Source organism: Acanthamoeba castellanii (genome assembly GCF_000313135.1).
Source record: "Acanthamoeba castellanii str. Neff unplaced genomic scaffold scf7180000084599, whole genome shotgun sequence".
Lineage (NCBI taxonomy): Eukaryota > Discosea > Longamoebia > Acanthamoebidae > Acanthamoeba > Acanthamoeba castellanii.
In genome coordinates this window covers 926,304-942,385 of record NW_004457442.1, presented here as the reverse complement: position 1 = coordinate 942,385, position 16,082 = coordinate 926,304, and the positions used below count along the sequence as shown (strand labels likewise).

At 58.6% G+C, this 16,082-nt stretch overlaps 7 protein-coding genes across 7 annotated transcripts; 6 read left to right on the top strand and 1 right to left on the bottom strand.

Moving 5' to 3' along the window:
• Window positions 1-208: 208 nt before the first annotated feature.
• ACA1_061490 (FHA domain containing protein) lies at window positions 209-2,029 on the top strand (the record flags this gene model as incomplete). The annotated part of the gene is made up of 5 exons (XM_004339374.1): window positions 209-794; window positions 885-948; window positions 1,119-1,701; window positions 1,796-1,821; window positions 1,969-2,029. 5 exons carry the CDS (start codon window positions 209-211, stop codon window positions 2,027-2,029), a joined length of 1,320 nt encoding a protein of 439 aa, XP_004339422.1.
• A 328-nt stretch (window positions 2,030-2,357) lies between these two features.
• ACA1_061480 (RFX DNAbinding domain containing protein) lies at window positions 2,358-4,992 on the top strand (the record flags this gene model as incomplete). The annotated part of the gene is made up of 4 exons (XM_004339373.1): window positions 2,358-2,392; window positions 2,601-3,151; window positions 3,399-3,671; window positions 3,782-4,992. 4 exons carry the CDS (start codon window positions 2,358-2,360, stop codon window positions 4,990-4,992), a joined length of 2,070 nt encoding a protein of 689 aa, XP_004339421.1.
• A 128-nt stretch (window positions 4,993-5,120) lies between these two features.
• ACA1_061470 (TolA, putative) lies at window positions 5,121-6,669 on the top strand (the record flags this gene model as incomplete). Its single annotated transcript, XM_004339372.1, has 3 exons — window positions 5,121-5,222; window positions 5,426-6,267; window positions 6,360-6,669. 3 exons carry the CDS (start codon window positions 5,121-5,123, stop codon window positions 6,667-6,669), a joined length of 1,254 nt encoding a protein of 417 aa, XP_004339420.1.
• Window positions 6,670-7,334: 665 nt separating this feature from the next.
• ACA1_061460 (leucine rich repeat domain containing protein) lies at window positions 7,335-9,848 on the top strand (the record flags this gene model as incomplete). The annotated part of the gene is made up of 10 exons (XM_004339371.1): window positions 7,335-7,646; window positions 7,789-7,938; window positions 8,030-8,240; window positions 8,395-8,532; window positions 8,610-8,736; window positions 8,841-8,950; window positions 9,009-9,125; window positions 9,201-9,338; window positions 9,430-9,652; window positions 9,734-9,848. The coding sequence occupies 10 exons, from the start codon at window positions 7,335-7,337 to the stop codon at window positions 9,846-9,848; spliced, it is 1,641 nt and encodes a 546-aa protein (XP_004339419.1).
• Window positions 9,849-9,952: 104 nt separating this feature from the next.
• Window positions 9,953-10,240, bottom strand: ACA1_061450 (uncharacterized protein; the record flags this gene model as incomplete). The annotated part of the gene is made up of 1 exon (XM_004339370.1): window positions 9,953-10,240. The coding sequence occupies one exon, from the start codon at window positions 10,238-10,240 to the stop codon at window positions 9,953-9,955; it is 288 nt and encodes a 95-aa protein (XP_004339418.1).
• A 444-nt stretch (window positions 10,241-10,684) lies between these two features.
• Window positions 10,685-15,050, top strand: ACA1_061440 (Texlike RNA-binding protein, putative; the record flags this gene model as incomplete). The annotated part of the gene is given in 15 exon segments (XM_004339369.1): window positions 10,685-11,572; window positions 11,647-11,778; window positions 11,903-11,976; window positions 12,022-12,109; window positions 12,129-12,254; window positions 12,339-12,458; window positions 12,535-12,911; window positions 13,058-13,124; window positions 13,228-13,284; window positions 13,401-13,543; window positions 13,616-13,760; window positions 13,879-14,249; window positions 14,421-14,586; window positions 14,679-14,865; window positions 14,944-15,050. The coding sequence occupies 15 exon segments, from the start codon at window positions 10,685-10,687 to the stop codon at window positions 15,048-15,050; spliced, it is 3,048 nt and encodes a 1,015-aa protein (XP_004339417.1).
• A 129-nt stretch (window positions 15,051-15,179) lies between these two features.
• Window positions 15,180-15,989, top strand: ACA1_061430 (uncharacterized protein; the record flags this gene model as incomplete). Its single annotated transcript, XM_004339368.1, has 4 exons — window positions 15,180-15,292; window positions 15,359-15,486; window positions 15,508-15,764; window positions 15,885-15,989. The coding sequence occupies 4 exons, from the start codon at window positions 15,180-15,182 to the stop codon at window positions 15,987-15,989; spliced, it is 603 nt and encodes a 200-aa protein (XP_004339416.1).
• Between the last annotated feature and the right edge of the window lie 93 nt (window positions 15,990-16,082).

The window sequence follows — 16,082 nt, the reverse complement described above, 5'->3', positions numbered from 1 at the left end:
CACAAGTGGCGGTCCTTTTTCCCGCAAGATCCGTATCCCAGCGACCGATTGCAAACACGCCTAGTTCCGTCTCGTGCTCGGCGAACCTCAACCAATTTAAAAACAAAATGAAATGAAAGAAACGAAACGAAACGAAACGAAACGAAACGAAACGAAACGAAAGTGGCTTCGTTTTCGTCGTTGGCCTTGAGCTGCCTTGCGCGCGAAGATGGAGGAGCCTGCATCGAGTGCCCACAAACGAAAGCGCACAGACCAGGACAAAGATTATGACGAAGGTATTGCGCCCACTTTCGAATTCGAACAGGCGAATAAGCGGCACCGCGATGACTTGGAGTCAGGGCGCAAGAGTAAGGGCGCAGAGAAGCGTGTGGAGAGTAGCAGGAAGAGGGCAAAGCAGAACGAGTATGCTAAAGAGGAGGAAGAAGAGGAAGGCGACGACGATTCTGAGGAGGCAACGATGGAGCTCGACGTGTCGAGTGATGGAAATGCAGAAGCCGTAGACGAAGATGGGGACGGCTACTTCGGTTGCCAGCTGGAGCTGTTCGGAGAGGCGGTACAGGGCAGAAGAACGCGGGTCATCCAAAAGAGATGGCGGCCGGACAAGACCTTCAGCATCGGACGCGAGCAGTTTGCCACCTCAAGCTCCTTCCATCGGATTGGGCTCGATCGCATCAGCCGACAGCACTTTGAGATTCGCTGCGGGCGGGTGCCAGAGACCCATGCAGGGAGGAGCGCGAAGCGCAAGCGGCATGCATCTTCTACGAAACGATGCTTCTTCCTCAAAGACCTCTCCGGTGCGTTGTACCCACGGGTGCCCCCATCTACGTCTGTTTAGTCTCACATACGCCTCTGTCCTCTCCATGTTCATGCTACCTCGAACGCAGCGAATGGCACACACCTCAACGATGAATTGCTGGGCAAAGGCGTGGAGCGGGAGCTCTGCCACAGGTATGCAACTAGACTTGGACCGACGCGTCGTATGCTGCGCATCCCCGTTTTGACAACTGACGTTCGTGCAGGGACACCATCACTGTTTTGATGAGTTCGCCGGGCGAGCGCCGGACTCTGATAGGGTTGGTTGCTCGACTCTCTCGTACCAGCCCCGTGGTGTTGCGCAGTTCTGATCCCCTTGCCCTATACACCTACAGGTACAGATTCAGCGTGGTCAAGGCACCAGCCTCTTCCCATAGCAACGACGCCTACGCTGAGGCCTGGAACGCAATCGCAACTCAAGAAGCGGATAGCTTCGACCCTCCCGCCTCGTCTTCACCTGTCGGCGAGCACCGCGGTGTGTCTCCGACTCGGGTGGCGGCTGTGGTGGGACCTTCGTCATCGCGATCGCCGGCCTCGTCGACTTCGCCGTCTGCATCGCCACCGGCGAAGGCGTTTCGGTCCATGGGCAAGGCCACCCAGTACCACGGCGACAACAAGCTCTCCTACTCGCTGAAGGTAAGCACGCACAGCAGCATCAGCGTATCGGCGCAGAGCAACCGAGAGGTGATGTTCATCACCACGCCCGCTCTCGAAGAAGCCGCCCCGGCGGCGAGCGACATTCCCGCTCCTCTTCCTCTCGGCGACTCGACCACACCTACGGCGACAGACGTGCAGCAACCGCTCAAACAGCAGCCACCGCGGCGGAGCGAATGGCGCGCTCTACTTGTCTGGCTGCTCGGTCGGCTGGGCACTGTGCTATACATTCTGGTACGGGTCCCCTTTGCTTTGCTGTTTTTCTTCCGCACAACTCTGTGCTCACCTCCATTCCGCCACCTCCACAACACAACACCTCCATGCACAGGCCACGGTCGGCATCAAAGTTCTCAGGTACGGCGCGTGCTTGTGTGTGTGTCATGTGTCGTATGTGTGTCGTGTGTGTCGCGTGTGTGTTTGAGCTCGTTTGATGTGTGAGGCACACCTCTGATCGGGGCATGTGTGTGTATGTGTCGTACACACCGACGTTGATGTGTGCAGCCTCTACTTGCTCGTCATGTCTGTCTACAACTACTTCTTTGCCGGCGGCCCTGCATCTTGAACGTCACCCGTAACAAGACAAGAACAAGAACGAGGAGAAGAAGGAGATGAGGCGTGTCGCTTCCTGTAAATATTTTTTAAATAGCAGTCTGCCACCATGCAACGGAAACGTGATCGCACCCGGGTGGTTGCAAGGAGTACGGAACGTTGGTTCCGCTTTCGGCCGCGCACGCGGCACGAAGCCCCTCTCCGCAGTGTAGTAGTGCGCAGACCACACGACACGACATCGCACACAACCACACAGAGCTCTACATCGATCATCAATCAATCGTCGGAGCTCTCATTAATCTCATCGCTTCGCATTTCTTGAGATCCATCGCGTTCTGGGAATGGACTCCGCCGGCCAGCAACTCACCCTTGCCTGGTACGCCCCTGGCCCTTTATGTTTCGTTGAGGGAAATTAGCAGCGAGGGCATGAGCCACAATTAATCTTGATCATCAAGCCAAAATCATCCAAATCATGATCGTTGGTTTGTTCTTGCTGTTTTAAGACCTCCATTGCCGCCAGCTTCTTCTGCTGCTGATTCACTCCATCCTCGGACGTGATATGATGTAACGGCACGCGCACACAGGCTCGCGAGCACGTATGAGATGTTCGATGGGGCGAGTGTGGCTCGGCGCGACGTCTACGGGGAGTATTGCGACTTCTGCCAGCGCTACAGCCTCAACGCTACGACGGCCGCCATCTTCGGCAAGCTCGTCCGCATGGTGTTCCCCGCCATCAGCTCCCGCCGCCTCGGCCGCCGCGGCGCCAACGTCGTCCACTACTACAACTTCCGCAAGAAGCTCGCGCCCGGGCCGGTGCCCACCACACCCCACACGACATCCACTTCCACCTCGTCATCATCGACTTCATCTTCGTCTTTGACGTCTGCCATCGTCATCAAGGACGACGACGAGCACGACACGTCGGCAGCCGCCGCATTGCTGCACGCTTCGGCGCAAGGGCACGCGGCCCCGCCGCCGCTTGTGTCGTCGCTTCCGCGTGGGAGCATCGCCGCACTGCTCTCGCCCATGACGTCCGATGTGCCGCAACCGTCGATGCCCATCCAGATCCCGGCCTCTCTGCCCTTCTCCGTCGACGCGTCCAGCTACTCGTTTCCCACCTTCACCACCGATCTTGGTACCCAATACTGTTTAATATTTTTAATGTTTTTAATATTTTTCTATTTCGGATCAGTACTTTATTTATGTTTTTTGCCGTTTTTTGTGTTTTTTTGATTTTATTTACATTTTTTTCTTTTTTTCTTCTTTTGCTGTTTTTTTCTCTTTGCTTTTTTCTTCTTTTGCTGTTTTTTGTTGCTGGTTGGCTTGAAAACAAAACCCAAACATTATGAACTGACCCGATGCGTTGTTTTACACATGTCTAGCAATGGACGATCCGTACACACTGGCATCGTCGGCCCAGGCCCGGGTGAATGCGCCGCCGGTGGACCCGAGCCGGATCTACGTGAAGCCGAGCCCGCTGTGGCCGGCGTCGGCGTCGGGCCAGTCGGGGCACCACCACGTGATGGCGCTCGCCGCCCACTTCATGCACCACTACCGGCGCGCCTACTTCATTCAGTGCCCCATGCACCCCGCCGCGCTGGAGGAGAACAACATCCGCTACATCCTCTGCACCAGGGAGGGCACCGAGGAGAGAAGTGCTCTCTCCTTGAACGTCTACTTCGCCCTTTCTCTCGGTACCACCAGCCACCAGCCACCACGCGCGTGGACCAGTCTGACCCTGCGCGGCCACTTGTCTCATCATCAGGTGCGATGATTTCGGGCCACATCGCCCACGCGCGCGACTTGTTTCAGACGGCGAAGGAGCACCTGAGCGACGTGTTCGACATGACCGACTACTCGGTGGCGCAGGCGCTGGTGCCGATGGGCTTCTCTGAGCGATTCTACGCGCACGACGAGGCCGAGGGGTGGCCCGTGACGATCTACTACCTCACCCTGGCCAACCAGATCTGCCGCCGGCTGGGCGCGCTCGCGAGCGACATCTACAGCCGCTGCTCGAAGGCCGTGTACTTCATGGAGGACGTCGACACCGAATCGCAGCCCAATCGCGACGAGTCGGCGCCGCCGGCCACGAAGCAGGACACGTCGTGGGAGGAGGTCATCCAGACCGAGCTCAACTTTCATGAGCGGATCCAGCAGCAGAAGCAGAGCTGGCTCAACTACTCGGGCGCGCGCCGGACCCACAAGATCCTCTACGCCGTCCTGTTCGCCATCGTGCACCTCATGGACGCCATGAACAACCTCGAGAAGCTGCGACAGACGGCCCAGGCCAAGCGCCAGCAGCAGGCCTCGTCGCATCGCATCGAGGAGCCCGTCATCGACGATGACGAGGTGGTGGAGTACACCAAGCGCCGCGGCGCGGGGCGAACGCTGGCGCGCCTGCTCGGCCTCCTCGTACCGAAACCGGCGGCCAGCAGCAGCGAGACCGAAAACGGAGCGAGCGGCAGCAAATGCAACGGCGACTACGGTGCCGCCGCCGCCGACGACGACGAAGAGGAGGACGCGCCATTCTCGCTGAAGAGCGTCAAGGAGAACGGCCTGGGCCGCAAGGACGTGGCCCGGATCGCGCAGTACTTCACGGACCAGCTCCTGCTGCTCGATGAGGAGCTGCTGGTGCTGTACCAGGGCACGGAGATCGGCGAGCGCTACCTGTCGTCGGAGAGCTACAACATGAGCCGCATGTTCATCTACGGCCTCCGGGTCGACAACAAGTGGATCGCGGGCGACCGCGAGGCCGCGCTGGCGCTCATCATGGAGTTCCTCGAGCTCCACCGGCGCGAGAAGGCCAACCTCATGCTGTTCGAGAACAAGCCCACCTTCCAGCGCATTCTCGACATTCTGCTCGAGATGGGCCGCTTCGACGCCCTGCGGCAGCTGCTGGCACAGCTGGCCCCGCTCGTTCAGGTGTCCCCCATCTTCGCCGCCATGTGCGACCACTTCCGCAAAGCGATGGCTTAAAAAAAAATGAGTGTTGAAAATAAAATAAAAATGGCTAAAATGATCCAATGGGCGAGAGGGGCAACGAAATTGGAGTGGAGGCAAGGCAGTCGATCCGACGATCAATCAAAAAAGATCAGACAAGGAAGATGTCAGGACTCGCAGGTGCCAACGATAAGGAGAGGCTCGACAACCTCATCGTCAAGACCCACAAGGAGCAGGCCGTCTGGTTCCTCAACGCCTTTTGGGAGGTACCGATACTGTTTTTCCGCTCGCTGCGGCCATCTTCTTCATTCTGCTGTTCCTCGCTTTCTTTCTTTGCCCTTTTCGTCGTTTCGTTCTTTTTCGTTCTCTTCCCCCCCTTTCAATCTGGGCACTTTTTTTATGTGTTTTAAATGATTTTATTTTATTTATCTGTTCTCATATTTAGCTGTTTTTTTTTCTGGGCGCGTAGGAGTTTGCGCAGAAGGAGGCCGAGAAGGTGTGGTCGTTCGTGCACAAGGCCGTCGAGCTGGACGAGGCCAAGCGCGCCGAGGGCTCGGACTTGGACGAGTTCCAGGCCCACCGCTTCCTCGAGTTCTTCAAGGAGACCCTCACCGTGCAGGCCATGCGCGACAAGCTACGGTCCACCGGCGCCATCGTCGGCCAGGTCAAGCGCGTTCCGCTCACCCATCTCCTCATCTTTAAGTACAACGCCGACTGGCACACGCTTGTCAACGCCCCGCAGGGCAGCCGCGAAGAGATCGCCAAGGCCCAGAAGATGCTGGATGAGGTGTCGGAGGCCTTTGCCGCGGCCGAGGCGCGCAACCAGGAGGCCGCCGAGGCCCTGCGCGCGGCGACGGCCCAGGAGGCGGAGGCCAAGCGCCGCGAGGCCGACGCCAAGGAGCGCGAGGCGGAGGCCAAGAGGCGCGAGGCTGAGGCCCAGCGGTCGGCGGAGGAGGCCAAGCGCACCGAATCGGAGGCCAAGTCGCGCGAGGCCGACGCCCGCGCGCGCGAGGACGAGTTGCAGGCGGCCAAGGCCGAGCTTGAGTCGGCGCTGAACGAGCTCAAGGCCCAGGAGGACGCCTTCAACGGCCGCACGGCCGAGCTGCAGCGCCTGTCCGAGGAGGGCTCCATCGTGCAGAAGAACAAGGCCAAGAACGAGCTCGCCCAGCACCTGTCGTCGGACCCGCTGCCCCTCAGGCGCGCCAAGATTACGCAGGAGGCCGCCGTCAAGAAGGCCGACCGCGCCGCCCAGGCGGCCAAGGAGGCCACCGACCAGGCCTCCGCCGCGCGCGCCGCCGCCGAACAGGCCAGGTACGCACACGACACACACGACCTGGCACGACACACACGACACAGCACACACAACAATGTAGTCCGTGTGACTGACTTCATTGCCGCAACAGAGTGCAGGCCGAGGAGGCTGCGCACCAGGCGTCGCAGGCGCGGGCGATCGCTGAGGAGGCGGCCCGGCAGGCGTCGCAGGCGCGGGCCAGTGCCGAGCAGGCCCGCCAGCGGTCCGAGCAGGCCAAGGCCGCGGCCGAGGAGGCCGTCGAGGAGGCACGCAGGAAGCTTGAGGAGGCCGAGGCCTATCTCGAGGAGGCCAAGAAGAAGATGCCCCACGGCGCCACCTGGTGGATGGAGCGTGAGCTGCATGAGAAGCGGGCCTACCTGCCCAAGAGCCGCGGCGGCTTCAACCCGCGCGAGCAGCAGTAAGCCTGCCCGACTGCAAAAGAAACTTGTTTTCCTTTTACTTTCTATGTTCTTTTCTAATTAGAAAAGAAAATTGTGATCATTCCCTGAACAAGAGAGGAAACCACAATCGTGTGGTGAGGGTGAGCGGTTACGCACAAGAGGGGGAAGATCACGGTGGTGCTGTGTGGGTGGTGCTTGTAGGAGGAGATGTATGTCGATGGAACAAGGCCGTGGCGGTGGTTGATACCCAGCGTCGCGCGATGGCCGACGTTCATCAGATAGCACGTTGATGCATGTACGAACCAGTCCAGCTTTGCCTCCAGCAATGGGGGTAGAGCAGCGGGGACAAAGAGGCGATCGGGTGCGCCTCGGTGTGGCCCAAGAATTAGCCACACCAAACTCACACATCCACGGCTGGCAGCAAGACCAGCATTTCACCAACAAAAAAAGATGACCAACAACCTGGTCCTGATCAAAGTCTCCGCCCTCAACCCACCACCCTTTTTTTTTGAGTGCCGTGTGCCGTGTGTTGTCGTGTTTTGTGTGTGCTGTCCCATTCCGTGAAGGCGTTGCGTTTCCCGCCAAAGCACTTCCAAGAAATTAGAGATACTCAAACTAAAACAAAGAAATAAAACCCCACAAGACAGGTGCCTGGGTGCGACGCAGTCCCAGATAAAGATACAGACATGTCGGTACAGCGACTGGAGGCCAAGTGCGTGGAACTTGTGGCGCGCCGCTATGATCGGTATGCGAGCGCGCTGGAGCGAGCCGGGGCGGCGCCGCAGGTGTGGGACGCCCTGTGGGAGTGCATGGTGCGGCGTAACCTCCTCGCCGTGGGCTCCGCCGAGCGGTGGGACTTCGGCCCCCTCCTGCGCCACCACCTCCGACCTGTCGTCAGCCAAGAAGGCGGCGAGGTGATGGCCCTTGACGTCTCGGGCGACGCCTCCGGTGCCCGTGCTGCGCCGCTCACCCTCTTCGCCTGGCTCGCCGAACAGATTGTTCGCGCTTGCCCCTCCCTCAATCGCCTCGTACGCCCTCCCGTATAAAATAAATAAATAATAACGATAGAATAAATAAAATAAAATAAAATGTAATATTGAGAGTTAAATCAATAAAAAATGTCGATGTTATTTGTTGTAGACTGTGGGCAGCGTGGCGGACAAGGAGCTGGCGACGTTGCTGGCGGGGCTGTCGGAGTTGCGAGGCCTTGAAGTGGAGTCAGCGGTCCCCATCACGGACGACGGCCTCCTGCCCTTCTTCAACGATTCCTCCCTTGCGTCTCGCCTCACCGTGCGCCTTGTCCCTCATCGCGGCCTCACTTGATCGCCTTCTTCTTCTTCTTACCCTGCGGTAATGGTTAACCACGCGCGTGCGCATACAGACGCTTCGATTGAACAGGAATGCGACGCTCGCAGGCGCTACGCTGCGGCGGCTGGTGGAGGCGTGCGCCAATCTGCGCGAGCTGACCCTGACCCACTTCGGGTGCATGGAGCACATCACCTCGGAACTTGTGCACACCATCGCCCATGCGCCGCTCCATACCACCCTCACATCGCTCTGGCTCAATGACTGCAGCCTGGTCACCGATGAAGGTGCGAGGCCCTTGCACCATTGTCGCGCATTGTCGTCGGAATCGTCGTCAAACGCGTTTTGTTGGTTCGCACGCACGCACACCATCGCACACGCACGCAACAGCAATAGCAGATGTGCTGGATCGGTGCACGGCACTGGAGGTGCTGCGCATAGGTATGGGCATGCAGATACAGGGCGAGTGCTTTCTCCACCTCTCGCCGCAGAACGCCGGCGCCAAGCTGCGGCGGCTCGACTTCAACAACTGCCCGCTCCCCCGCCCCACTTTCATGTACATCGCCTCCGTGTGCACCAGTACGCGCGTCTCCTTCTCTCGGCTTGCGTCCGCGTCGCGGCGAGTGTGTGCCTAGAGTAACCCGGCCTGGACACAGACCTGCAGACACTGGGCCTGTCGAACTCGCCCACCCCAATCGACAAGGAGGCGCTCACGTACCTCCTGCAGCAGTGCCCGCACCTCAAGGACCTATCGGCCACCCTCGCCACATCCGACACGTTGACGTACAAACACCTCCACCATAAATTTATAAAATTTATATTATCATTTGTGATATTCTGTGGCGATCTGACACGTTACCCACATATTAACTTGAGATGGCACACAGGTGTTTTGAGAGGGAGAATCAACTGCGCTACCTCTACCTGATGTTGCTGCCCACGGAAGTTGGAATCGGCCAGGCTTTTGACGACGAGCATGTGCGTAGCCTCGCACTGGGTACGTGACCACCTACACGCACGCGCGCACGCCCTCATTCACTCATGATCGTTGGCAGGCTGTCCTCGATTGGAGAGCCTGGACCTGTGCAAGGTCAGCGACAGCGCCCTGTGGCTCCTGACGAGCAAACTCCCCAGCCTACGGACGCTTTCGCTTTACATAGACCGGGCCTCGGGTTCGTCGCTTTAGCTCCACTCAGCTCAGCACAGCACCGCGCACACGCGCATTCACATTTTCTCCAAACAAACAGACCAGTGCAGGACAGAGCTGCCTACGCCGGTGTGTCTCGACCTGGAGTCGTTGCGCCTGTCGTGCAGCAGCATCAACGGAGCGCAGATGCACCACCTCCTATCGACGCTGGCCTCCAGCGACGACAGCGCTGACATGGGTGCGTGCGGCGTATCTCCTCCTTTGCTGCTGTGTGTGGGTGAGCCCAATGAAAGTAGGCTCATGCCGGTGCGGCCGCTGCGGCTTGGCAGGCTACCGGCGCGGGCTCAAGGAGCTGCACCTCACGAGCTGTCCCAACGCCGACGACGAGGTGCTGGGGTGGGTCTCGCTCTGCTGTGCCGCCGCCCTGCGCAAGCTCGCGCTCTACGCCTGCCCGATCGGCGATCGCGCCATGGAGGTCCTCGCCCGGTGCTTCGTGCTCGAGTCCCTCAGCTTCAAGAAGTGCGACCAAGTATCGCCAGCCGCCGCCTCTCGGTACCACCCCTTAACGCACGCACACATACACACACGCTCCATCGCACACGCTCACAGCTTTCCTGTGGCTGGCGCTACCAGACTGGTGCGGTTGCGGCGCGACAGCCTGCTGCAGGTGTTCTTCCCTCAGGGGCCGCACTTCAGGAAGGAGACGTTGGCGCTGGTCAAGGACTTGCCCCACCTCCGCATCGCCTAGCTCTAACAGGCCACCATGACGAGCTTGTCTACACGCGTGTTTGCTTCATGAACTTTGTTTTGTTGAATGTGGAGTTGTACAAGATGTTGTGGGAGTGTGTTGGTTTACTGCCTGGGCTGGGGCGTTCGTGCGGCGGTGATGCGGGTGAGGCCGAACACGAGGAGGCCGGCGGCGGCAGCGGAGCCGACGACGAGGCCCATCATGCGGTTGTAGGAGCGCAGGACGGGGGCGTCGACGATGCCCGGTCGGTACATGCACCCGAGCGAGGGCCGACTCACGAGGCCGGCCATCTTGGGGTTGTGCTCCATCCCCAGAAAGGCCTTGGCCTGCTGGGTTCGGGCGGCCTCTTGTCGTTGCGCCAAGGCGTGCAGAGAAGAAAGCTGCTTGTTCATCTTCACACGCACTCTCAACCAAAAAACACAGCTGCGATAATGATAATCAGGTGTTGTGTGATGATGCCAGGCAATAACGTTGGTCTATCTCTTCCGCGATTACGCATCGTTGCCACATCTGTAGAAAAACACAACAAAAAGTTGAGGAAAATATTGAAGAAAAAAGAGAAGTCAAGGAAAAAGGGAAAATATTGAAGAAATCAACAAGAGTAGACGAGAGCAATGCGGGGAGTGCGTCTGGCGAGCGATGCCCGCTTCGGTGGCCCCCAGCTCGCTGGTATGTGGCATCCACACCATGCTGCTCACCACCGCAGCGCCTTCCAACGTTGGTGGGCGGAGCCAAGTAGAGCGGGGGTGGTGGGTCTGAGGCCTCAGTCGGGCGGCCTCAGCCGCACCCCGCTGCTCCTCGCTCGTTCTGCGGCTTCGCCCCTCGATTCGCGATGGATGGGAGACGCCCGGCGCCCCCTCAGCCTCTCCGCTATCGCTGCCGCCCGGCCCCGGAAAGATGCAGCGTCGGTGGCCCCAGCCGCGCCCAAGCTCGAGGCCGAGGAGGCCACCAAGCCACGCCGGCGGAGGGCCAATGCCAAAGCGACGGAGGAGGACGTCGGGACAGTGTCCGAGCATCATGATAAGCCGAATAAGACGGAGACGAAGACGAAGAGGGCAGCACCAGCCAAGGCTCCGTTGTCGACGGAAGAGGCAGCCGCCGACCCGAAGACGACGACGGCGGACAAGAAGCTGAAGGCATCGAAGAAGACCAAGGCCAAGGCCAAGGTGGTGGACGAGCTCTCGGGAGAGGAGGTCGCCGGCAGTGGTACGCCGATGAAGAACGCGCGTAAAGGAGGCGAGAAGGCACCCACCACCACCACAGGAGAGATGGAGAAGACGAAGAAGGCCACCAGGAAGACGTCTTCCACGCTCAACAACGACTTCGACTACGTCTACCACAGCAATAATGCTGTCGACTCTATGGACGCTATGGCCGCAGCCGCAGCCGCAGCCGCCGACGCCGACGCCGGCGCTGACACCGATGCCGAAGCCGCCCAGCACCGGATGAAGAGAATCACGCACTCCGTGCGGGAACTGACGCGCTCGCCTGGTGAGATAGGGCACATCAACGACGGTGGCAACAAGGCCGCCGGCGCGTCGGAGAACCTGGACGACGAAGAACTTGGAGACGAGCTGCAGTTGGAAGACGAGCTGAAGTTGAACGACAGGCAGATCGCGGCGGTGGAGCTGGCGATCGGCATTCCCGAGCGGAAGATCAAGGCCGCGCTCCGCCTGCGCCTCGTCGAGGGCAACACCGTCCCGTTCATCGCTCGCTACCGCCAGGTACCGTCGTCGTCGTCGACAATTCATGTGTGTGGGTGGTGGCTGACGCGTTTCATGGGGCGGCTACCATCCAGGAAATGACAGGCGGCCTCGATGAAGAGGAGATCAGGAAGGTCGAGAAGGAGTACGAGTATCAGCGCCGCCTGGAGCTACGCAAGGAAGCCACCATCAGTGCCATCGCCAAGCAAGGAAAGCTCACTGACGAGGTATGGTCCCTCGGGCTCATCATCATCATCATCATCATCATCATCATCATCATCATCATCATCATCATCATCATCATCATCACCGAGCTTAAGGACAATCAATTGATGTTCATCGTCGCCGCAGTTGGCAGAGACGATTCGGAGCTGCACGAAGCTGCAGAGGGTGGAAGACCTCTACGCGCCCTATAAAGAGAAACGGTGCGCCGACCCATCATCACCATCATCGTCATCGCCATTATCTAGGAACCACTCTCACTTGGGCTTGGGCCTGGTTGCACGTGGAACGAACGCGCAGGAAGACGCTGGCGTCGGCGGCGATTGCCAAAGGCTTGTTGTCGCTCGCACAGCAGGTACTCGAGCGGCGGATAACCGACGCAGAACTCGACGCTCATGTGGCGCAGCACGTCGACGAGGAGAAGGGGCTGCCGCGACCCGAAGACGTCATCGAGGGAGTGAAGCACATCATCGCCGAGATGGTGGCCGATAACCCCGAGGCGCGTACCCACCAACTTCAATTCATTCATTCTCTCAGCTCGCTCGGCTCACTTCTTCCCACACAGGTCAAGGGCGGGGCGCGCGATCTTTTCGAACGGATCGCATACATCAACGCTACGCGCGCCGCGGAAAGCGATAGCAGCAAGTCCACCGCCAGCGATGGCAGCGTCTACGCACACTACGAGGTATGGTACCCACATATATGCGTATGTTTCTATTTTTTATTTATATATAGTGTTTACATTTCAATTTTACTCGTAGAATTTCTCGAAGCTGGCACGCTACGCGAAGGCCCACCAGATCCTGGCGCTCAACCGCGGCGAGAAGCAGAAGTTTCTCAAGTTTGACATCGTCGCCGACCATCAAGCGCTGCTGGACCTGATACGCAAGGACTACAGGCTGGTGCACCACCAGCCAGCAGCGGCGTCCGACGACGGGAAGAAGTTGAGCGTGGCGGCTGCCGCCGGCGGTCAGGTCGTGGAGGTCATCGAGCAGGCGATTGCAGACTCGCTCAACCGGCTGCTCCTGCCTTCGCTGAAGCGAGAGCTGCGCGCCAAGCTCACCGAACAGGCCGAGCAGCAGGCCATCTCCATCTTTGCGCGCAACGTCGAGAACATCCTCATCGCACCTCCCGTCCGGTGCGCCCACCTGCCCTCAGACTATTCCCTCGCTCGCCTTCGCTCATGGTTGTTGTTGTTGTTGTTGTTGTTGTTGTTGTTGTTGTTGTTGTTGTTGTTGTTGTTGTTGTTGTTGTTGTTGTTGTTGTTGTTGTTGTGACCTACAGAGGCAAGACGATCCTGGGAATTGATCCGGGCTTTAGGTCAGGCTGCAAGCTGGCCGTGATCGACGAGGTGCGCAACTCCTCATCTGCAGATACTCAGCCATCGCCGCACGTTTATTAAAAAGAATAGAAGAGAGATTGAGTTGTTTTTTTTGGCTTATGGCGTGTAGAAGGGGCAGCTGGTTGAAGTGGACACCATCTACCCGCACAAGAACGCTCGTAGCTACTCAGTACGCACCAACGCACCTGCATTCCATTTATCTAATTTAAATATTTAGAAATAAATTAAATCGATATAGTTTAAATATCACGTGTTGCCACGATCTCACTTGGTTGGTTCGGACAGGAGGCGATGACTCGATTGGCGGAACTGGTCGTTGCGCATGGCGTCAATCTGGTGGCGATCGGCAACGGCACGGGCCATCGCGAAGCCGAGGAGTTGGTGTCGGAGACCATCAAACGCCACCTGCCCGACCACGAAGCCCTGCAGTGCGCACCATCGCCTCCCCGCCCCTCCCTCAAGCAGCATGGACGTGGCTCACTGTGTGTGTTCGGGTGCAGGTTCGCGATTGTCAGCGAGTCCGGCGCGAGCGCCTATTCGGCCTCGCCCGAGGCGGCCCAAGAGTTTCCCGAACTAGAGGCCCAACAGCGCGGCACCGTCTCCATCGCCCGCCGCCTCCAGGACCCTCTCAGCGAAATCATCAAGGTACTGATGCTGATGCTGCTGATGATGATGATGATGATGATGATGAGGAGGAGGGGAGGAGGGGATCGGTGATGGCGCTGCTGACGCTGATGACGACGTGCCACGTCATCTCCTGCAGGTCCCGGTGGAGAATATCGGGGTGGGCCTGTACCAGCACGATGTCGACAGGAAGGGCCTGGTGCAGGCGATCGGCGAGAGCATCGAGAAGGTGGTCAATCGCGTGGGCGTGAACCTCAACACGGCCTCGCTCTCCCTCCTGCAGTACGTGTCGGGCCTCGACGCCGGCCGCGCCCGCAAGATTCTGGCCTACCGCCAGCAGAAGCCGGGGCCGATCGCCAACCGGGCCGAGCTGCGTAACGTGTCGGGCATCGGGGCCAAGACCTTCGAGCAGGCCGCCGGGTTCCTGCGGGTCTATCACCGGGGCGAGGGCAAGGAGCCGCTGGATGCGACGTCGATCCACCCCGAGAGCTACGGCAAGACCTACAAACTGTTGGAAATGCTGGGCATCTCCAGAGAAGATCTCATGAAAGAAGGCACCGCACACGACGCAACACGACCCATGACACATGACACACACACACGCGACACACGACACACACACACAAACGCATGGCAGGACCATTCATGTGTTAACCGCGACACAGAGAATCACGTGGTCAGATTGGTCACGCGAGCGCTCCGCGACGTCGAGAGTGATCCGGTCTGGCGACGGAGCGTGCAGCAGCAACTGGACGTGGGCGAAGCGACCCTCGAGGACATTCTCACCAACCTCAAGAAGCCCGGGCTGGACATCCGCGACGACCTGCCCCCGCCGCTCTTTCGCCGGGTGCGCCTGCTTTATTTTTATTTCTTTCATCTGATGTATTATTAATAATTTTAATCATTTATTAATTTATTATCATTTATGGGCTTTCACAGGAGGTGGCCACCATCGGCGATCTGAAGGTGGGCGACGAGCTAATGGGCACGGTCACCAACGTGGTGCCCTTTGGCGCGTTCTGTGACATCGGCGTGGACACCACGGGGCTCTGCCACGTTCGCCATTTGTCGCCCGACCCCACGAATGACCGGAGGAAGGAGGTCGACGTCTCCGACCTGGTCGCAGGTATGTTGATTGATCTTCCACACAACATCACATTCCACCCTCACATTCCACATTCATCATATTTACATTATATTGCAGTGGGGGACGTGTTGAAGCTGAAGATCATCAGCATCGACCTCGAGCGAAAGCGGATCGGCCTCCAGAACCTCTCGTCCGCCACCAGCGACCCCGTACTTCCTGTATAACACTTCGCGCGCCTTACGGACTAAGATTGATGTTTGGCAATGCAAAGTGTTTTGCTGCTTCCGTAAATCAATACCATTTTTGTTTATGGCGTTTTGACGATCATCAAAGGCGAAGAACAGAGACTGAAGATGGACCCCTGGACTGTACCCACTTTGCGAACGGGAAGGCTCACCCTCTCCACCTCCCTTGTCATGCGCACGCAGGGCGTGAATGACCTCTTCGTCAACCCCTCCCAGGACCGGTACATACGCCTGCCAGAACTGAGTCTAGTGGTAAAAGCAAACATATCACTTTCTGGCCCAAACAGTCTAAGAGGGGAGGTCGCCCCCAGCCCCAGCTCGGGCGTTTCGATGCTGCAGCTCAACACTGAAAACGGGGAGCTTTTTGCGCTCTACCCCACCAACTACCCTTCCATCTTGAAAGATCGTGTGCCAGGTACCTTGTTTGTCTACATAGGCAGCGACAGACCATGGGAGCTGCTCACAACGGTGGGTGTTCCTGTTGGCCTGGCTGAACCAGAGGCTGAGTGGAAGAAGATTGTGGACAAGATCAACGAGATATGGTCGGTACTGGTGACAGCGCACAAGAAGGTGTACTCGGGCAACCTGCTGTCCTACACCGTCTTCGCCGTGCCGGTCCACCTCCACAAGGAGCACAAGTTCCGCGCCCTGGAGAGGCAGATCCTCCAGGAGATGGGCACCTACCTCGATCAAGTGCGATGCCCCCCATTATTATAACACGCACACGCACACGCCCACCGACACGCACCACCGCACACACGCACACGCACCACCGCACCACCGCACACGCATACACTAAACACCACTTAACAGGAGAATATCAAGATTGCGGACAAGGGAGTCGCTATCTTGTTCTTCAAGGAGGAGGCAGAAGGCGACTTGCCCACGTCCTACTTCATCGAGATCAGGCGGGAGTAGTAAGGTCATAGAGCAGCCTGGCTGGGCCTGGCGGCGAAAAATACACGCGGCCTTTCGATTCATTTCCTGTTGCGCGAGCTTGAGCTCACGAAG